General features: G+C 41.5%; 1 protein-coding gene across 1 annotated transcript; it reads left to right on the top strand.

Annotated features, from left to right (window-relative positions):
* Positions 1-573: 573 nt before the first annotated feature.
* On the top strand, positions 574-22,103 carry LOC144458986 (uncharacterized). The gene is made up of 3 exons (XM_078163013.1): positions 574-598; positions 2,515-2,775; positions 21,375-22,103. The coding sequence occupies exons 1-3, from the start codon at positions 574-576 to the stop codon at positions 21,980-21,982; spliced, it is 894 nt and encodes a 297-aa protein (XP_078019139.1). The 3' UTR covers positions 21,983-22,103.
* The last annotated feature ends 1,149 nt before the right edge of the window (positions 22,104-23,252 follow it).

Genomic DNA, 23,252 nt, shown 5'->3' with positions numbered 1-23,252 from the left:
GGTGACTCACATGCTACAGTTCCTCGTGACACAATCATTTGAATGTATGTGTGACCTTTATATAAACTCCTAAGTGCATTAAGCAGTACAATCAAGTGAGTGTGCTATCTTCTTCACACAGCACGTGGTTACTTGTATGAGTGTCATTATAAGTTCACAACATCATGTAAGTGTAGGTTAATACATTATATCATTACACAGCGCGTGATAAGTTATGTGTGTCAATAAGAGTTCACAGCTGAGATGTCACTAAGAGTTCACACTGTTATATTGCATATTACACATGAATGCAGGATTAGTTTTTGCAAACGTCTACACACTAACATGGTTATATAGCTATTTGTATCTCATCCAACTTATATGGTCTAATATCTGATGAGGGTTTTGACTTTTACACTACAAGACAAACTAAACAAAACACTTGTAGGCTCCTCCACTTCATTTATAAACAAACATAAACCTTATTAAGTTGTCATAATGCATGTTACAATGCAAGATAAGTTGAATATAGTCCTTTGACACACCGCTGATGTGAAAAGCTTTTTTTTTTCCTTTTTCAGTGATCTCAGTGAAATGGCTGATGTGCTGACGTACTGTGGTAAGCGTGATGTGTCATTTCCGGTGTTTCTGTGCTGCTCTAGCGAACTCATACCAGCTTGTTTTCTGTTTTTTCTCACTTCAGTTGCTTAACATCTACTTCATGTCTTAACCCACTCTAGTCTTTTTATATACTTTATTGTCAGAGTGCCAAAGTTTACATAGTTTTACATTTACTTACATTCTTACCCCCCCCCCCCCCCCCCCACCCAACCCAACCAAAAAAAAAAGGTTCAGGGCTGAGTCTTTTGATATTATTCAATTGTATCTATTGTACTCATTATACTTAAACCATTTATTCCATCATTTAAAATATTCCAGTTCTTTATTCCTGATTCTCTAAGTTATCCTTTCCATTTCTGAGATGTTGTTACATTTATCTTACAGCTGTTAAGTGAAGGTGGAGTGGATTTTAACCAGTTCCTTGTTATCTGCTTCATAGCTGCAATTATAAGTGTCCTATATAAGTATCTGTCTATTTCTGATGTGAGTTCAGGTGGTGATATACCTAAAATAATACACTTGGATTCGAATGTCTGTTGAATTTGGAATGTTTTCATGATTGAAATTATAATTAATTGCCAGAACGTTTTTAGTATTGGGCAGAAAAAGAAGACGTGAGTGATTTGCATTCTTTTCGCCACAGCTTCTCCAACAGTCTGGTTTAATGGATATTGTAAATTTTGATTGCATTATTGGTGTGATAAAGAATCTGGTATTTATTTTCCATGCATAATCTCTCCAGTATCTAGAATTTGCTGTTTTATGTATTGCTTTGTATACGTTTCCCCAATCTTCCTCTTTTATCTGTCCATGTAGTTCTGAGTGCCTCTAATCATATCTTGTGTAGGGGAGAACGGGATTGGTTGTCACAAGGGTTGGTTGTCACACTCATTATAACTCACCCACCAGAGGGCGCTGTCACACAATATTGGTATTGAAATGACTTTTACACAGTGGGTTTCTAACAAAGAAATTGTTACCATTAAAAAGTATGAAGGGGAAGCTATAGTTTTGGTTGTCATTTGCTAGCCAGGTAGTTGCTGGATGGTTGCTAACTTTCTTGCTAGCCAAAAATTCCAGTTGGGGTTGGTTGTCACATTTTGAGGGGGGTTGTTGTCACATGTGTCACATGTGACAACCAACCCCAAAACCCCTATGTTCACAGGAGATGGCTGTTTTTCATGTCACTTTGTAAATATTAAGCTTGTCAGTATTTTTTGTTCTGGGCTAGTTTTATAACAAAATATTGTTACCATTTGGACCCTTCATCTGTCATCACTGTGTTTCAGACAGTGAATAGTTGAATTATTCTATGTTCTATGATTTCTCCAGTGTTTTGATATCAGAGTTCAACAAAAACCTCAAGGATATGATGTTCCATGTGCCCTGTTAATGTTCCTTCATGTTTATAATGTTTGAATAAAAATTCACTTTTAAATTTTATTCTGAAAGTTAGCATCATTTTTTAATTTTTTCCCACTGAAATAACATGGGACAACCAACCCCATAGTGTGTGACAACCAACCCCGTGATGGGGTTGGTTGTCACAATGTGTCAGAGTGTCTTTGATGATTAATAAATCACTGATAAAATAAGCTAAAAGAATGAAAGCGATACCCATTGCAACACAAGACTTTAAGCTTTCCTGCAATGTAGGAATGACTATTCTAAGGTGTGTTGTTGAGGATATATTCACACAAGAGTAAAAATTGTGACAACCAACCCCGTTCTCCCCTATTGATATTGTCTTCTAGTATTTAATATATTTTAGAGAGGATATTCTTGGTCTCTGTGTTATAGTTTGTTATGTTTTTTAAGCTCTTATAGCTCTCCTCTTTTTAACAACTTTCTTGCTAATCTTAGCTGTTGTTTGCACGTTATTAGCCTTGTTAGCTACATTAGCTTAACACTTAGCGATGGCTTCTTCTTCTCCTGCTCTTTCTTGCTCGGTGTGCCAGATGTTCAGTTATGCCTCTGCCTCCTTTAGCGACAGTTGTAACAAGTGTGGTTTATTTGCTGCGTTGGAGGCGAGGCTTAGTGAACGGGAAGCGCAGCTCCGCACCATGGAAAATCACTCTGTAGCTGCAGTAGTTAGCCAGCCCCCTGTAGCCGGCGTGGAGCCACTTAGCATAGCCTCTGCTAGTGGTCCCAGAGTAACCCCTGTGCAGCTGGGAAGTTGGGTAACTGTTCGGGAGAAGAGTAGTACCAAGCTGATGGTTCACCACCAGCTTATTCATGTTTCCAACTGTTTTTCCCCACTCAGCGACACACCCGCTGAGGAGAAAACTCTGGTCATTGGCAGCTCTATTTTGAGAAACGTGAAGTTAGCAACACCAGCGACCACAGTCAGATATATCCCTTGGGGCCTGATTAGGAGAGACAGCATTCATCCCACTTTGGATGGAGCTGCTCTCATATACAGAAACCTCGCCATGTTTATTTGTAAGTCAAAACCCTGACAACCCAGAGTTGAGACCAGGAATCAGAGTCGAAGTCTTACACGCTTCTCTGAGCTTCTAGTGCAGTTACCCACCCATAGTTTTATACAAACGGTGTCTGTCCCCCCACCACCTAAATGATCTAAATCTAAAATTAAACAAAGAGGAGCTGAGCATAACAACCTAATAAAAATTAAAACCTCTTCTGTGACAGAAAGACAAAACAGGAGAATTAAATGTGGACTGTTAAATATCAGGTCTCTATCGTCTAAAGCAGTGTTAGTAAATGAATTAATATCAAATTAATATCAGATAATCATATTGATTTACTCAGCCTCACTGAAACCTGGCTGTGTCAAGAGGAATATGTCAGTCGAAATGAATGAAGGGGGAGTTGCAGCCATTTTTACCACTAGTCTGTTAATCAGCCCTAAACCTAAACTAAATTATAATTCCTTTGAAAGCCTTGTTCTTAGTCTTTTACATCCGACCTGGAAAACCTCGCAGCCACTTTTATTTGTTATAGTGTACCGTGCTCCTGGCCTGTATTCTGAATTTGTATCTGAATTCTCAGAGTTTTTATCCAGTTTAGTTCTTAAATCAGAAGAATTTATTGTTGTAGGTGATTTTAACATTCATGTTGACGTTGATAATGACTCCCTGGCTACGACGTTTATCTCATTTTTAGACTCCATTGGCTTCAGTCGGGGTGTACATAAACCCCCTCAGTGTTTTAACCATACCCTCGATCTAGTTCTGACGTATGGCATCTCCCTTGAAATAAAAACGGTCAAAATCATCCCCCTTCTAAAACTGCCATCCCCCCTTTCCATCCCGAATGAATGTGGTATTACTGCTATTTCAACATTTAGTTTCACCTTTGGTTTTACGCATATCGAGTAAAATACTGTGGGCGAGGGCATGCATGCAAAGATATTTTTATATTGTATCTCAGCGAGCTGCGGCATGGATGTTATGCCTGTGCCCTACAGAGGGCACCCGAACGACGCATAGTGCGTCCAAATTCACACCTGTTCTTCTCTATGGATTTTTTCCGCAACCGTGCATCATGGCGAGAAGCCACTCATATCACGTGAAACAGCGGAATCATAGCTTTCCGACAAGACCAAGCACTTGTCGGTAGTCCAATGTTTTCACAGCAAAAAAAAATGATGAAATTACACTAAAATGATGTATAACAAAGTTTTCATACAGCTTTGCACACACATTACTCTTGGATGGATTACTCGGGAATGCAGGCTCGCACAGAAATTCCATGCATATCACATGAAAGCGCAGGACCAGAGCTTTACAATGATACCACACAGATCATTGTGCTGTCATCCCATCATGCTGTAAATACAGATCAATTGTCTACAAAATAAAAACCTGATGAATTTCTTTACAATCCTTGATACAGATCTTGTTATCAGTCACTTCATATAGTGAGGAATAATATTACTATTTTTCTATTATCTTAGATGTAAATATTGCATGTTTCTTTCAGATAAAACACATTTTTGACTTGTGAATGAGTCAATGGAATTCCTTGCAATAATGAAAAAATGCTGGCTATCATGTCCGCCTGGCACAAACTACATGTTTTGAACAACTGTGAAGTGACAGAATGTCCCACCATCATGGTTCTTATATCGCCAGATTCCAGAATCTCCCCTCTTCATATATGGCAGGATATGTCAACTTCCAACCTGCTATGGTTAGATACATGTAAAAATGTAAGAATTTAGTAACACAGATTTGTTTTTTTCATTAATATAAAAATTAATATAAAATACAGGCACATAGAAGGACATGTGGTGATGACGAATGTGTATGTAGCCTTTATAATGACTGTGATATGAGCTTAAAAGTAAAGGCAGTAAAAATAACCCAAAAAGGCCTAGGGCCCAAAGGGTTAAACAGTGATATTAAAAGGAAGGTGAGAAATTATTTTCAGCCCCAAAACTATTTTATCCTCAGTGTTTTGTTTTTTTTAAATCCACACCTGAATGCTGGGCATTTTCAAGAAAATATGTAGTTTTCTTAAAAATCAACTGGAAGAGTAATGTCATGTGCTTGCATAAGATTTCTGCTCAGTCATTCTAACAAAACCATAATGAGCTTGTTTTCTTCACATAGAGGATAACTATGGCCAGCAAGCAAGGACAAGAAATACTGAGAACAAAAAGCATGACTATGAAAATCTCTGGAAACTTTGAGATAGGGGAGCGTGGGTTAGACAGCCATAGAATTGGTCCTATGTATTTTGTATTATTTGTATTTTTAATATATTTTTATATTTTAAGTTTCAATTTGCACTCCATGCCCAGAAGTTGGGAATTTTAACCTACAATATTTGTATTTGTATCAATAAAGATCAACATTTTTCCCAATTTCTTTTTCATTTTTTTCATGAAGGGGTTCTTGTTTAATTTATGATTTAATTAATCACAATTTATTTTTTTTTTTTAATTTATTTTTTTAATTTTATATACTTTATTAATCCCCGAGGGGAAATTCAATTTTTCACTCTGTTGTCAATTACACACAGGTCCGAACACACACATGCACAAACTGGACCTATACATGCACTAAGTGGAGAGATGTCAGAGAGGGCTGCCCATGACAGGCGCTCTGAGCGGTTGGGGGGTTCGGTGCCTTACTCAGGGGCACCTCGGCAGTGCCCAGGAGGTGAACTGGCACCTCTCCAGCTACCAGTTCACACTCCATATTTTGGTCCAGATGGGGACTTGAGCAGGTGACCCTCCGGTTCCCAACCCAAGTCCCTATGGACTGAGCTACTGCCGCCCCCACCCTTAGATACCAGTTTTGATCATATACCACTAACTGCTTTTTTGAAAAATACACTATAATTCAATATTCTAAAAGCAAAATTGACTTTGATTATTGTTAGTATCATCGGCTGACCCAAGTAGAAGAAGAAGAAATGATTTTGCACTTGTCCTGTGCATTTGCCATTCTGGATGTCACTAACTCGGCTTCTTCTCCGGAGCCTTTGTGCTCCACTGTCTCTCGGATTAACTTATATCGCAGCGGTGCCTGGACAGCGTGACGTGTGTGGTTGTGCTGCTGCTGTGGTCCTGCCAGATGCCTCCTGCTGCTGCTGCCATCATTAGTCATTAGTCATACTTCTACTGTTATTATACACATATGACTGTTGTCACACATGTATACTGCCAGATATTAATACATACTTTCAACATATTGTACCACAGTAACCGGAACTATAACTATAATATTATTACTTTCAATAATGTTGTTGTAAGCTACTGTCATTACCTGCGTCTCTCTCTCTCTCTCTCTCTGTCTCATTGTGTCATGCGGATTACTGTTAATTTATTATGCTGATCTGTTCTGTACGACATCTATTGCACGTCTGTCCATCCTGGAAGAGGGATCCCTCCTCAGTTGCTCTTCCTGAGGTTTCTACCGTTTTTTTCCCCCATTAAAGGGTTTTTTTTGGGGAGTTTTTCCTTATCCGCTGTGAGGGTCATAAGGACAGAGGGATGTCGTATGCTGTAAAGCCCTGTGAGGCAAATTGTGATTTGTGATATTGGGCTTTATAAATAAAATTGATTGATTGAATTGAATTGATTTGACCCTAACTATGTAAGAGCAGTGGTGCTATGGCAGACCCTCTGCACGGTCAGCAGCACAAATTATGTCACCATGTGATAAAATCCACCATCCCCCCTGATTTTTTTTTACAACTTGAGTACTGGACGTATGGAATTGAAATTGATAACCTAACAGACTTTAAACGGAATCCCTCTCTGTCAGATCATTATTTAATAACTTTTGATTTCTTTTTAATTGATTACACGCCACTAAGCAACAGTTACTATACTAGATTTTATCAAATAGTGCTGTCGCAAAATTTAAGGCAAAGATTCCGTCAACGTTCAATTTAATACCATGTCCTTTTGTAACACAGGTTTCCTGTACCGACTTTAAACTCTCCTGAATTGATCATCTTGTCGATAGCGCCGTAGGCTCGCTGCAAACAACACTCGACTCTGTAGCACTTATTAAAAAGAAGTTAACAAAGCAAAGAAAGTTCGCTCCTTGGTACAACTCTCAAACCCGAAAATTAAAACAAATATCATGAAAATCTGAAAGGAATTGGTGATTAACCAAACTGGAAGAATCTCATTTAGTCTGGGAAGAAAGTCTCAAAATGTATAAGAGGGCCCTCAGCAATGCCAGAGCAAACTATTACTCAGCATTAATAGAAGAAAATAAGAACAACCCCAGGCTTCTTTTCAGCACTGTAGCCAGGCTGACTGAGAGTCACAGCTCTATTCAGCCTTGCATTCCTTTAGCCCTTAGCAGTATGATTTTATGAGCTTTTTTAATGACAAAATTCTAACTATTAGAGGCAAAATTCATGACCTCCTGCCGTCAAACATAACCAATCTGGCCTCAAACACAGCTGTAAGACCTAATATATAGATAGCTTCTTCCTGATTACTCTTCAGTAATTGACCGCAATGATTTCTTCATCTAAATTATCAATGTGTCTCTTAGACCCATCCCAACTAGGCTACTTAAGGAAGTCTTATCTTTCGTTAACACTCACATATTAGACATGATCAATATACAGGCTATGTATCACAGTCCTTTAAGGTAGCTGTAATTAAACCTCTTCTAAAAAAGCCCATCCTGGATCCAGAGGTGTTAGACAACAATAGACCAATTTCTAATCTTCCCTTTCTTTCAAAGATCCTTGAGAAACTAATCGCAGACCAGCTGTGTGATTTTCTCCATGATAATAATTTATTTGAAGAATTTCAGTCAGGATTTAGAGTGCATCATAGCACTGAGACAGCACTAGTTAAAATTACAAATGATCTTCTGATTGCTTCAGACAAAGGACTCGTCTCTATACTTGTTTTATTAGATCTTAGTGCGGCATTTGACACAATTGACCATCAAATTCTGCTACAGAGACTGGAACATTTAATTGGCTTAAAAGGTTCTGCACTAAGCTGGTTTAAATCTTATCTATCTGAATGTTTTCAGTTTGTTCATGTTAATGATGAACCATCTCTCCGTACTAAAGTTTGTTTTGGAGTTCCACAAGGTTCTGTGCTCGGACCAATCCTATTCACTCTATATGCTTCCTTTAGGTAACATCATTAGAAATCACTCTGTAAATATCCATTGTTATGCGGATGATACACAGTTGTGTTTATCGATAAAGCCAGAAGAAACTGATCAATTAACTAAACTTCAGAAATACCTTAAAGACATAAAAACCTGGATGAGCACCAATTTCCTGATGTTAAATTCAGGCAAAACTGAAGATATTGTTCTTTGCCCCAAACAACTCAGAGACTCTTTATCTGATGATATACTGTAGTTTCTCCGGAAGGCATTGCTCTGGCCTCTAGCACTACCGTAAGAAACCTCTGAGTAATATTTGACCAAGATTTGTCTTTGAATTCCCATTTAAAACAAACCTCACGGACTGCATTTTTTCATCTGCATAATGTGAAAATTATGCCTATCCTGCCCCGAAAAGATGCAGAAAAATTGGTACACACTTTTGTTACCTCTAGGCTGGATTACTGTAATTTGCTATTATCAGGTATCTCTAATAAGTCTTTAAAAACTCTCCAGCTAATTCAGAACGCAGCGGTACGTGTACTAACAGGAACTAAGAAACAAGATCATATTTCTCTTGTTTTCGCTTCTCTGCACTAGCTCCCTGTAAAATCCAGAACTGAATTAAAAATCCTACTCCTAACTTACAAAGCTTTAAATGGTCAGGCTCCATCATATCTTAGAGAGTTCATAGTGCCCTATTATCCCACCAGAACACTGCGCTCTGAGAATGCAGGGTTACTTATGGTCCCTAAAGTCACCAACAGTAGGAGCCAGAGCCTTCAGCTATCAGGCTCCTCTCCAGTGATGCGGTCCAGGAGGCAGACACCATCTCCACATTTAATACTAGACTTAAGACTTTCCTCTTTGATAAAGCTTATAGTTAGGGCTGGCTCAGGCTTGTTTTGGACCAGACCCTAGTTTGGCTGACATAGGCCTAGTCTGCCGGGGGACCTCCTATAGTACCTGAGAGGACACTCACTCACTCACTCACTCACTCACTCACTCTCTGACACTCTCTCTCTCTCTCTCTCTCTCTCTCTCACTCTCTCTCCATCTCCTTTGCTAACACTCATGTCCTGTTACTGCATCTCGCTAACTCGGCTGTACTGCATGTCACTAATTCGGCTTCTTCTCCGGAGCCTTTGTGCTCCACTGTCTCGCAGGTTAACTCATATCACAGCAGTGCCTGGATAGTGTGACGTGTCATGGTTGTGCTGGTGCCATGGTCCTGCCAGATGCCTCCTGCTGCTGTTATCATTAGTCATACTTCTACTGTTATTATACACATATGATTATTGTCACATATGTATACTATCAGATATTAATAGATACTTTCAACATATTGTACCACAATAGCCGTAATTAAAATTATATTATTATTACTTTAATTAATGTTGTAAGCTACTGACATTACCGTCTGTCCTGCATCTCTCTCTGTCTCTGTCTCTCTTTGTGTCTCATTTTGTATATGGATTACTGTTAATTTATTATGTTGATCTGTTCTGTACGACACCTACTGTACGTCCGTCCGTCCAGGAAGAGGGATCCCTCCTCAGTTGCTCTTCCTGAGATTTCTACCATATTTTTTCCCTGTTAAAGGGTTTTTGGGGGGAGTTTTTCCTTATTCGCTGCAAGGGTCCTCAGGACAGAGGGATGTCGTATGCTGTAAAGCCCCCTGAGGCAAATTGTGATTTGTGATATTGGGCTTTATAAATAAAATTCATTGATTGAATTGTTCAGGCTATTTATGGGTGTGTACCCCCACAGTGCTCAAGGTGAGGTCAGGGCTTTATATTAGGGTAGAGACCAGGTGCCAGACTGTAAGCAGTAGGTATCCAATACACAAATAAAAACACAAATATAACAAGGCTAAATTCCAAATGAGAGTCAATCTGGGGCTAACTTTTAGATTGACTATTGCTAGTGAGCGCATTTACAGACAGTGACCGATAGTCCTGCAAAAGTAACTAAAAAAGTAACTAAAGTAACTAAGTCAACTAAAGAAATCCATAAATTCAAAGGTCAGAAAACATCTGATACACTAAACCAGACAGGAAATGTGCTGCAAGCTAAAAGCGTCTGCGGGTTCAGAGCTGGAGACACTTTCACACAGGCTTTTGATTGAGTAATTAAAGTAAATATATTGATTTGCACAGCTTAAAAAAGTGGCGAGACAGCGCAATAAAAACAGAAACATCATCTGAAGACAGGTGCAATGGATCATTGGCTGAAAAAGGAAGGTCTCCATTGTCAAACGGAAACGTTGTCCTTACTGTTATGGACAAACCCGTCCAGACTGCTGCCTTCAGACACCCACCTGAGCAGTGAGGCATGGACAGAATATTCGTGTTCCCCAGAGAATGATTCCCACAGACCTCAAATGACAGCGCCACCATCAGGACAAAATGAACATCAGAAATGATCAGAGGCAGAGAGAGGGCTATGAAACAGACTGTGTTCATTCATCTCATTCATCATCCTGCTGCTGAAAGGCCAGCCAACACATTCCTGCACACACACACACACACACACACACACACACACACACACACAATGTGTTGTGTGTCATCTGTTTAATTTCCTGGACTGCTATCGTTTTACTCAGCAGAGTCGTCAAAATAGGATTAGAGAGTTTAATGAAGGATGATTCCCACCATGAGGAAATGACTCCGCTGGGCAACACACACACACACACACACACACACACACACACACACACACGCACGCACACACACAGATACAGTGTAACACCTCAGGAGTATTCACTCTGATAGTCTGCTCAGTTTCCACTGGATTAATAAACACCTGAACGCTTATATAACCTTACTGGTTCACTTCCATTATCTCTCCCCACACGTGACCACATATTTGTCATCTCATCCTTTGCAGTTTTAAGGTTTTTTTCTTCTTTTTTCTTCAGGTTATTGCTCACCATAGAGTATCAAACGCACCCCCAACTGTGCTACACTCAAGCCTTACCTTTAAGTTTGGGTGCTCCCCAATGCTTATCCCAACTCGTCAGATATCGTTGCTTTGTCAGTGGTCTTTCACGTCTAAATATGCATTTGTTGTTGACATTCAGGGACATCATGTCAGTTTATGTCTTTTACAAGCATTTTGTCTTTTCAAAATAGACCTCTGTTTTCACAGCAAATGTAGGCTACACTTTTTGCTTATTAGATGCATGCAGTGTTCTTCAAAAAAAACTTACATTGGCCGTGTTTCCCAGTTAAGAGCGATCTTAAGACTTAAGAGCACAGTTAAGAACGTCTTTGGTAAGAAGGATTGCTAAGATACGAGTGTTTGCCAGATGCGTTCTTAATGCCCTTCTTAGGGTCGCTCTTAAGATCGCTCTTTAAGAAGCTCTTAACAGGAGCTGGCCACTACCGCAGTGCTGAAACTAAATCAATCAATGTCAGGTAAATCGATCACCCACCACTTAATCAGCGCATAAGTCACACACAGCGCTGCTACCTAACGCACTAATGCCCTGCTGCTCGTGTGTATGTGTGTTCTAATAATTCTAATGAAAAACTAAGATGATAAATATTTGTTAATGACCTATTTTCATGATAAAAACAAGACTACAACTAAATAAGAAGTAGTCTTCTAAGAGAATCATGAGGAAATGTATTATATTTAAACAAAAAAAAACAGACGCCTTGCTGACTCCGGTGCTGTCTCCCACCACCTCCAGGAAGCTCCCCACTGCGTAAAAACGCAACGCAGCCAGGCACTGCACCTCCAGGCTGAGGGCGAAATTGCACCGGGTTGCCCTCCGGATGTGTGGAGACACTAGTTGATAAGGCGTTGTATCTCAGCACGGGGCAGCCGGTACTTCATTTGGACAGCCCGGTCTGACAGCACGTTGAGTGGGCTGAAGTGCTGATGCACAAATGCATTTACATATATGGTTTGGCTTTGCACATGGTGACGCTGTTGGTTAGCAGCGAGAATATGCTGTAAAGCAGCCATGGTATCTCACACGTGTGATGTGGCAACGCCTTTATATAGAGTAGCGGGTGGAGCGTCCCTTGATGAGGTTCCAGCAACTTGTTTACGTTTATTTCCTTGTGCAACAAAAGCACATAGTGAGGTTTAGAGAGAACATCATGGCTGGTCTCAACATTCACAGGGAGCAAATAGCAGCCTCCTGTGTGAAAGTCACGGGTTTGGTGGACCCATCCACCTCCCCTCCTGCCCACCGTATATAGACTTTCCAGCTCTTTAAATCACATCGTCAACGGCGATGTTTTCAACTGACGCTGTCCAGCAGTGCAACACACTGAGGCCACTTGGCGGCGCATCACACCACTGTGAAAGGTGTCTTTTTGCATCAGAATCTGATGCTGAAATCACTGACAGACTAGTGGTATTTCACATGTTTGGAATGAGAATGGGCTGTGCTTTTCATTCAAGTAATTCTGCGTCCTCCCATCCTCCAGCCAGTGAGTCTGTCATTACGTTCAGATCATTGAAATGTTCGAAAGTCAAGTTTTCATCCAAAGTCATCCAAGTCATCCAAGTGTAACTACATTTCCAGAGAGTGATGAGAATATAACCTGACTGAAGTCTTGTTTCCATCCACTTCTGTCAGGCTGGTCTCATGCACTGTTTGGACATTTTCCTGTGAAAAGTAATGCTCCAAAATTCGAACATATCCCACGTAATCATGAGCCAGTAATTCCTGCGTAACCCACTTATTTTGGATGGCTGTGATCATGTGACTAATGCACTGATGGGTGAAAATAAGGGAGAAGTCCCAAGCAGTCCATTAAAGAGGCAGGTTGGAATGGAGGATGGGTCACAGCACAGGATCTTCCTGCGGGACATTTTCCCAGGAGAGTGGTGGTCGGAACTTTGAGTGAACTTTGAGTTACCTTTGAGTTTTTTTAAGGTACGTCCCCACCATGGTCCTTTTCCTAAACCTAACCACAGTAATTTTATGTTAATTATACATACAATATACATTAATTATTCATTTACATAATGTCATTTATGGGGAGCTACTTTATACGATAGCATACTTACCATTGTATGAGGGTATGTTGCTATGAGTATAATACATAGAAACAGTTGGTCGATGCCATTAAAGCACTGCAGATGGAGAATAGGTGATTGGGTTTTAGATAATATAAATATGGTTTTAGATTGTATGAATTTGGTTTTCAATGGTATTAACGTTTTTTGATGGTAAATTTGTATTTTGATGGTATAGCAATGTTAATACTTGCAATGTATTAGTAATGATGTTGAGGTTAAATGACCAAACATTGTGAAGGTGTCACTTTTTGGATCGGGGTCATTGTGACAAACATATGTCACTATTTTTACAAACCAAACAATCAAAAATAATCAGCGGATTAATCCATAATGAAAATAATCATTAGTCAATAATTGAAAATGAGCTCCACCTCAACAAAGTGCAACAGTAAAATCCTGCTTTTACATTAAAGCATGAGTCAGAATATTCTAATGAGATCATATATAATATACAACTGTCACTTTTAATACTTTCACTATGTTTAACTTATTACACTTACATACTTTTACTGAAGGATGACTTTTACTTGTAACAGAGGACTTTTAGTGTGTAGTATTAGTACTTCTACTGCAGTAAAGAAGTTGAATATTTACTCCAAAGCTGATAATAATTCAGACACCGTGTAAATGATGAACAGTATTGTAAAGCAGTTCAACTAGAGTTAAAGAACAGAGTTTTGAGAAGAAAGAGCAGCAGCAGTGGACACAGGAAATAAAGAGAAAGAAAATGAAAGATTGAGAGAACAAGAAGGAAACATCAATCAATCAATCAATCAATTTTATTTATAAAGCCCAATATCACAAATCACAATTTGCTTCACAGGGCTTTACAGCATAGGACATCCCTCTGTCCTTAGGACCCTCGCAGCGGATAAGGAAAAACTCCCCCAAAAAAACCCTTTAACGGGGGAAAAACATGAGCTCAGTTCAGAAGACAGACGGAAAATAATGAATGGGCAGAAAGAGAACAAATGAATGGACGAATGAGGGAGAGAGAGATGATTGGACGTGAACTCTGTGACACGCACTACAATAGAAGCTCATTAAATGAGGCGTATATGACGTCAGTTTTTCTGCACGTGTATTCAAGAAACAAACACACACACACACACACACACACACACACACACACACACAGACACGCACACACCGATATATTTCAAGATTCTGTCAATCAAACCAACACTGCCTGACTTCCTGTCTCATCACCGTGGTAATAACTCTCCCTAACGATCTCTGTCTTTGTGGTTGTTTTGTGGTGACTCATCAGCACAATGTGACAGAGAGACAAGAGCTCTGATTGGTCCAGAGGTGACACCTTGGACATAAGTGTATCTGCTGTACGGCTGAAATGAACTCAGTAACCCTTTCTGATTTAAATGTGTGTGTGTTATTGAAGGTATCACCTCTGGACCAATCAGAGCTCTTCTATCTCTGTCACACTGTGCTGATGAGTCACCGTAATAAGGACTACTAAGGATGAAGATGATGCTTCATCATGCTTTCATCTTAACCACAGAGACAGAGATTGTGAGGGAGAGTTATTACCACGATGATGAGACAGGAAGTCAAGAAGTGTCGGCTTGATTGAAAGAATCCTGAGATAACTCGGGGTGCATGTGCGTGTGGAAGCTAAAAAACTGACTTCAAAAAACCATCTCTTAAAGATCCAGGGTGTAGGATTTAGCTGCATCTAGTGGTGACTCAAGACTCCTATGTAGCCTACAGCCCTGTGGTTGAGAGTCACGTTTTGCTTCCAGTTAATACTTTGACATCATCATGATGTCAGCTCTAAAAGAGTCTATATTCCTGGGCATCCTAGTAACATTGAAATATGGAATTAACACTAATGTGTCTATTCAGCTCTTCTACTAAAGATTACACACACACAATGTGCATTCAGCAGCTTTATACATATAAGCCAGCTAAATCTAAAAAAAAATAAGCCAACGCTGACTCATGCGTAACTCAAATTCCAGTCTCCTTTGTGAAAGTCCTGTGCTACACTCATTCATCCCTTGACAGTCTGTCATTTGTGAGTTTTTTTCTTATAAATGTGGGAATGTGGAAAATGTACCCCTTTCCCTGACTGATTGCCTGTAGCCATGTGACCAAGCGTCAATCAGGAAGTGATAAATTGCTGACCGTCTCAGTAGAGAGCCTTTTGACTTGGCTGCAGCACCTGTTCATGGTGAAGTCTCCTCTCACACAGGTATGCAGACTCATCGCTGTGGTGTTCACTCTGGTAATGTTTTAATGAGCGCAGCATAAGGTTGAACTTTTGTGATTTTAACTTTGCTAGGGTGACAGCCAGACGCGAGCGTCCTGCCCATCACGGGGGTACAGAGCGATATTGACGGTAATGCTCAGCATTGAGTAGCTCAGGCTTGTGCTAGCCTTTTGTTTGTGTCTCACCTATGTAACCACCTGTCTGTGTGCTGCAGATGCCCTTTGTGTTTATAATATTTTTAAACTGTGTGTAATGTTACCGAAAGTTATTGTGCATTTATTCATGTTTTGGTCCAGGATTGCCATGACGACCGACAAGCTGCTAGGCCAGAGACCCAAAGATAACGTAAACAATAAGCTGCCATGCTAGATACCCAAAGATACCGGTAAGCAAAATACATGTGTTTATCTGCATTTTCATGTACTTTGAGATGTGTGGTATTTATAATGTTTTCTTTTTAATTAATAGTTCAGTGCATCAGATTCCTCCCTCTGCTCCTGCATTATTGTACCACGGGAGTTTGTGTACCTTTGCAAAGTAGGCTTATATTTTATTACCTTTTAGTGTCTTTTTTTTTTTTTAAATATGTGTAATACATTGAACATTGGGCTGGCAACTAATGTATTTTGTGTTTTCTTTAAAGGACCAGGCCAGCCACTGTTTTCTACAGTTAATTTACATTTCTGTGTTTGTTTTATCTGATTTTAATTGTCCCATCGGACTGTGGACCAAGCTACGCTGTAGGCTTGAGGCATTTATTGTAACTTATGTTTCTGTTTCTTTGGATGGAGGTTTCATTTAACGTTTCTGTCCTCTCTTTTGTACCTACAGCTTGACTCTGTGCAAGGCCGGGTCCGTGGTGTAGACTGCCTCCCTTCTGTGGTGGGACTGCACGGGTGGTAGCTACTTTGCAGTGGTGTGTATACTTACTCGTGACACTGCATGATATTTGGTTGCGATAGATAAATACTTTGTAGTGGTGTGTATACTTAACTGACACTGCATGAATTTTGTTGTCATTTACGAATAGATAGACATTAAGATTTTAGTGCATGCTTGGGTGTGAGATTTAGACCTCCTTTCTGTCTCCCACAGCCATTTTTTTGGTTGTTGTCCATAGCAGACTCAACCTTCTTATAAGGACAGTGATTTCACCATCCAATGTTTTATTGTTTTGCCTCATGCCTGCATTTTATTGACATTTTATATATTTTTAGATTGTAATAAAGCCAACTTACTTTTGCACAAGATACGCCTCTTGTTACATTGTTCCTGTTCGGGGAAGTCAGAGTGGGTCACACACGTGTTGATCAAATATTTAAGGTTTAAGGGTTTCTCCTGCCCCTTAGCAGGAGGTGGCGTTGTCAGGCACTTTTAAGAGTAAATCTTAGTACCGGTTACTACATAAATGTACCACTTTAATCTCAGAGAATATCAAAGATTGGCAAGTACTAGCTCTAAATATGACTTGTTTTCCCTAATTCTAACTGCTTCTGACATCAACTCATCAACATAACAAGTACTAGCCAATCACAGCACACAGAGGGATCCATGATAACGTGTCATAGGGATGGGTGTAAATGGCTGGATAGCTACAGTGTGCCTGTTCTCACCTCGGTGCAAATAGACACTTCAATACAAAATTTTCTCACGGCTCTCTTTTGTGTATATTTACATACCACACTGTCAGTGCTTTTACTTGTTTAAAACAACTGGTCTGTTTGTTTTGGAGAGGAAGAGACCTCTGTGGATAATTCAAATCCCAGTAAAAACCTCCTGAATAATGAACACTGAAGGAATTCTAACCAGGAGAAGTTTCAGCTGGTTATGATCTGCAGTTCACTGGTAGACTCCACCAAATCCCCCTGACTATTGCACACTTCACCTGAAACTTGTTTACTGTAATTCAGTCCTTTTTTACATTGTTGGCTGCTGCTTTATAATTGTCCATGTTTCCAGATTTGTTTCTGGTAATCCATGGTTTCTGGTTTTGGAATGATTTAACTGCCCACACATCCCGACTTCAACAAGATGGCCGCATGGCCGCTCCTCCTGAACACGGCAGCACTGCTCAGCGGCCGCCTCTGAATGGTGTATAGCTGTGATCCGCAGCAGGAACAGAACAGCACCTGACATTCCCATTGTCACACTGGTCCTTTTTCACTGTAAAGCACACTCCTCTTCTCCTTCTCTCCTTACGTCCTCTGTGCTGTCAGATCAGCATGTAGAAAAAGAGTTACCTGGTTGAATGTTGCTATCCAGGATTAAGTCAAGTTTTGGTGAATCAAAGGATATCAGAAACAGAATCAGAATCAGCTTTATTCGCCAAGTATGTGTGTACATACAAGGAATTTGACTCCGGTAGACTAGCTCTCTCTCTGTACCAGATGTAAGTACACAAATTTAGGCAAGAAGTGGAATATACAGAATATACAATATACAAAAATATACAATTATGCATCAAATATAAAAAATATTGTAAAAAATATATTTTTTTAAAAAATATACAATATACAAGGATGCAGTGTTGTTTGACCTGCCACTCTGTGACCGTTTAGGAGTTCATGAGAGCGACAGCCTGGGGGAAGAAACTGTCTTTGTGACGGGTGGTTTTGGCAAATAGTGCTCTGTAGCGCCTACCGGAGGGGAGGAGTTTAAACGGATTGTGTCTGAGGTGTGAGGGGTCTACAGTGATGTTTCCTGCCCGTTTCCTGACCCTTGACCTGTAGAGGTCCTCGATGGAGGGAAGATCAGTCCCAATAATCCTCTCTGCACACCTGATTGTCCTTTTCAGTCTGTTCCTGTCCAGTTTGGTGGCAGATCCAAACCAGACGGTGATGGATGTGCAGAGAACAGACTGGATTATAGCTGTGTAGAACATGATCAACAGTTCCTGAGGCAGGTTGAGCTTCCAGAGCTGTCGCAGGAAGTACAGCCTCTGCTGGGCCTTATTCAAGACAGTGTCTATGTGGGAGGTCCACTTCAAGTCCCGAGAGATTGTGGTACCGAGAAACCTGAAGATGTCCACAGTAGACACTGTGCTGTTGAGGATGGTGAGGCGGGGCAGTGTTGGGGGGGCTTCTCCTGAAGTCCACTGTCATCTCCACAGTCTTGAGAGGGTTCAGCTCTAAGTGGTTCTGACCGCACCAGAGGACTAGCTGCTTCACCTCCTGTCTGTATGCAGACTCATCACAGTCCCGTATTAGACCGATGACTGCGGTGTCGTCCGCAAATTTCAGGAGTTTCACAGAAGGATCCCCTGAGGTGCAGTCGTTGGTATACAGGGAGAAGAGCAGTAGGGAGAGGACACACCCCTGGGGGGCACCAGTGCTGATGGACCAGGAGCTGGATGTGATGCTCCCCAGCCTCACACGCTGCCTCCTGTCAGTCAAGAAGCTGGTAATCCACTGACAGGTGGAGGCAGGCACCGTGAGCTGGATGAGCTTCTTGTGGAGTATTTCAGGGATGGTGGTGTTGAAAGCCGAGCTGAAGACCACAAACAGGATGCTTGCGGAAATCCCTGGGGAGTCGAGGTGGTGCAGGATGTAATGCAGTCCCATGTTGACTGCATCAGTCACTGACCTGTTTGCCCGGTAGGCAAACTGCACGGGGTCCAGCAGCGGGCCTGTGATGTCCTTCAGGTGGCGCAGCAGCAGTCTTTCAAAGGATTTCATGACCACAGATGTCAGGGTGACGGGACTGTAGTCTTACCGTTTTTTTCCCCGGTAAAAGGGTTTTTTTGGGGGAGTTTTTCCTTATCCGCTGCGAGGGTCCTAAGGACAGAGGGATGTCGTATGCTGTAAAGCCCTGGGAGGCAAATTGTGATTTGTGATATTGGGCTTTATAAATAAAATTGATTGATTGATTTAATCCTGTGATGGAGGGCTTCTTGGGGACCGGGATGATGGTGGAGCATTTGAAGCCGGAGGGTACTTCACACAGCTCCAGTGATCGGTTGAAGATCCCAGTGAAGATAGGGGCCAGCTGGTCAGAGCAGACTCTCAGGCAGGAGAGAGATACACTGTCAGGTCCCGGTGCCTTCCTGGTCTTCTGTCTCTGGAAGAGCCGACACACATCCTCTTCACAGACCTTTAGTGCAGGTGGGAGGTTAGAGGGGAGGGGGGAGGGTGGAGCTGGGGGTGCAGGTAATCCCTTTGTGTGGTTGGAACGTGTGAAAAGGGCTTTTTCAAACCTGCACTAGAAGCTGGTCGGGTCGTCTGCTTTTTGGAGGTTTTCCACAGGGTGGGGGGATGGTCTCCTGTAGTTGGTAATGTCCTGCAGGCCTCTCCAAACTGACGTAGGGTCGTTGACTGAGAAGCTGTTTTTTAGCTTCTCAATGTAGCCCCTCTTGGCTACTCTGATCTCTTTTGTCAGCTTGTTTCAGGCCTGCTTGTACAGGGCCCGATCCTTGCTCCTGTAGGCCTCCTCCTTGGCCTGGCCCAGCCGTCTGAGTTTGGGTGTGAACCAGGGTTTGTTGTTATATGTACAGAAGGTCTTGGTCTACACACACATATCCTCACAAAAACTGATGTAGGATGTCACACTGTCAGTCAGTCCATTTAGGTCTGTGGCTGCAGCTTCAAAAACACTCCAATCTGTGCAGTCAAAGCAGGCCTGTAGCTCCAGCTGTGACTCCTCAGTCCACTTCCTTACAGTCCTTACTACAGGCTTAGAAGTTTTTAATTTTTGCCTGTAGGTCGGGATGAGATGGAGCAGATAGTGATCAGAGAGCCCCAAAGCTGCATGGGGGACAGAGCTATAAGTGTCCTTTAAAACTGTAGTCATCCAGTGAGTCCCTGGTGGGGCATTTGATGTGCTGTTTGTATCTAGGAAGTTCGTGAGAGAGGTTTGCTCTGTTAAAATCCCCTAGGATGATGAGCAGGGAGTCTGGATGTTTTTTCTCCTCGTCGTTCTTGAGGTGGAATGTAAACACCGACCAGAAAACTCCCGCGTGAATAAAACGGTTTACAGTTTATGATGACAGTCTCTAAGTGAGGGCTACATGACTTCTTTAACACTGTGACGTCTGTACACCAATCTTCGTTTATGTAGAAGCACGTTCCACCTCCCTTCGTTTTCCCCGAGAGCTCCGTGAGGCGGTCCGCTTGGAAAAGTTGGAATCCCGGGAGCTGTAATGCGCTGTCCGGGATGTGTTCACTGTGCCAGGTCTCGGTGAAACACAGGGCTGAAGGTGTGCTTAAGTCCGAGTTTTTATGAGTGAGCAGCAGCAACTTGTTGTTGGGATTCACAGGACCACAGATGATTTTTCATTTGGTAAAATCATAACTGGAGATTTAAAAGCTTTTTCCTCTGCATGCTCTTTGTCTTCAAACAAAGAGGGCTATGCGACACCCATCTCCACAGGAGATCTGGTGTCATAGCATGACACACTAGATCCACAGTGTACTGGGTAAGCGAGTTGTGTGCTGACGTATTGTGGTAAGCGAGTTGTGTCATTTCCGGTGTTTCTGTGGCAGCGTCTCTGCTGCTCTGGTGAATTCTACTAGCCTGCTTTCTGCTTTCTCACTTCAGTTGCTTTAACGTCTACTCCAAGTCTTAACCCACACTAGTTCTGTTTAAGCACTTATAGCTCTCCTCCTTTCTACGACTTTCTCGCTAATCTCTTAGCTGTTGTTTGCACGTTACTAGCCTTGGTAGCTACATTAGCTTTACAGTTAGTGATGGCTTCTCCCTCTGCTCTTTCTTGCTCGGTGTGCCAAATGTTAATGCCTCTGCCTCCTTTAGCGACAGTGGTAATTGTAGCTTATTTGCTGCATTGGAGGCGAGGCTTAGTGAATTAGAAGCGCGGCTCTGCACCATGGAAAACCATTCAGTAACTGCGGTAGTTAGCCAGCCCCCTGTAGCCGGTGCGGAGCCACATAGCATAGCCTTAGCCTCTGCTAACTGTCCTCCGGTAACTCCCGTTCAGCCAGGAGGTTGGGTTATGGTTCGCCAGAAGCACAGCTCCAAGCTGAAGCCCACAGCTCACCACCAGCCTGTTCATGTTTCCAACTGCTTTTCCCCACTCAGCGACACACCCACTGAGGATAAAACTCTGGTTACTGGCAGCTCTATTCTGAGAAACGTGAAGTTAGCAACGCCAGCGGCCATAGTCAAATGTATCCCTGGGGCCAGAGCCGGCGACATTGAATCTAATTTAAAACTGCTGGCTAAAGCTAAACGTAGATTCAGTAAGATTGTTATTCACGTCGGCGGCAATGACACCCGGTTACGCCAATCGGAGGTCACTAAAATTAATATTGCCTCGGTGTGTGAATATGCAAAAATGATGTCGGACTCCGTAGTTTTCTCTGGACCCCTCCCAAATCTGACCAGTGATGACATGTTTAGCCGCATGTCATCATTTAATCACTGGCTGTCCAGGTGGTGTCCAGCAAACGATGTGGGTTTCATTAATAACTGGCAAACTTTCTGGGGAAAACCTGGTCTTATTAGGAGAGACGGCATTCATCCCACTTTGGATGGAGCTGCTCTCATTTCTAGGAACCTGGCAAACTTTATTAGTAATTTAAATCCCTGACAACCCAGAGTTGAGATCAGGACTCAGAGTCGCAGTCCTATACGCCTCTCTGAGCTTCTAGTTCAGTTACCCAGCCATAGTTTTCATAGTTTTATACAAACAGTGTCTGTCCCCCGACCACCTAAATTATTTAATCTAAAATTAAACAAAGAGGAGTTGTGCATAACAACCTCATAAAAATTAAAACCTCTTCTGTGACAGAAAGACAAAACAGGAGAATTAAATACGGACTGTTAAATATCAGGTCTCTATCGTCTAAAGCAGTGTTAGTAAATGAATTAATATCAGATAATCATATTGATTTACTCAGTCTCACTGAAACCTGGCTGTGTCCAGATGAATATGTTAGTCTTAATGAGTCCACTCCTCCCAGTCATAATAATACCCACATTCCTCGAGGCAGCTGCCGAGGAGGGGGAGTTGCAGCCATTTTTAACTCTAGTCTGTTAATCAGCCCTAAACCTAAACTAGATTATAATTCATTTGAAAGCCTCGTTCTTAGTCTTTTACATCCGACCTGGAAAACCTCGCAGCCACTTTTATTTGTTATAGTGTACCGTGCTCCTGGCCCGTATTCTGAATTTGTATCTGAATTCTCAGAGTTTTTATCCAGTTTAGTTCTTAAATCAGATAAAGTTATTATTGTAGGCGATTTTAACATTCATGTCGACGTTGATAATGACTCCCTGGCTACTGCGTTTATCTCATTATTAGACTCCATTGGCTTCAGTCAGGGTGTACATGAACCCACTCACTGTTTCAACCATACCCTCGATCTAGTTCTGACATATGGAATTGAAATTGATAACCTAAAAGTCTTTCCACAGAATCCCTCGCTATCGGATCATTATCTGATTACTTTTGATTTCTTTTTACTCGATTACACGCCATTCAGCAACAGTTACTATACTAGATGTTTATCAGATAGTGCTGTCACAAAATTTAAGGAAAAGATTACTCCGTCGTTAAATTCAATACCAAGTCCCTCAGTAACAGAGGTTTCCCATACCGACTTTAACCTCTCCCGAATTGATCATTTTGTCGATAGCGCCGTAGGCTTGCTGTGAACAACACTTGACTCTGTAGCTCCTCTTAAAAAGAAGTTAAAAAAGCAAAGAAAGTTCGCTCCTTCGTATAACTCTCAAACCCGTAAGTTAAAACAAATATCGCGAAAATTTGAAAGGAATTGGCGATTAACCAAACTGGAAGAATCTCGTTTAATCTGGACAGACAGTCTCAAAACTTAGAAGAGGGGCCTCCGCATTGCCAG

This window comes from Epinephelus lanceolatus, chromosome 20 (genome assembly GCF_041903045.1).
Source record: "Epinephelus lanceolatus isolate andai-2023 chromosome 20, ASM4190304v1, whole genome shotgun sequence".
Taxonomy (NCBI): Eukaryota; Metazoa; Chordata; class Actinopteri; order Perciformes; family Serranidae; genus Epinephelus; species Epinephelus lanceolatus.
The sequence above is the reverse complement of the archived record's forward strand: the minus strand, read 5'-3'. Positions and strand labels throughout refer to the sequence as shown.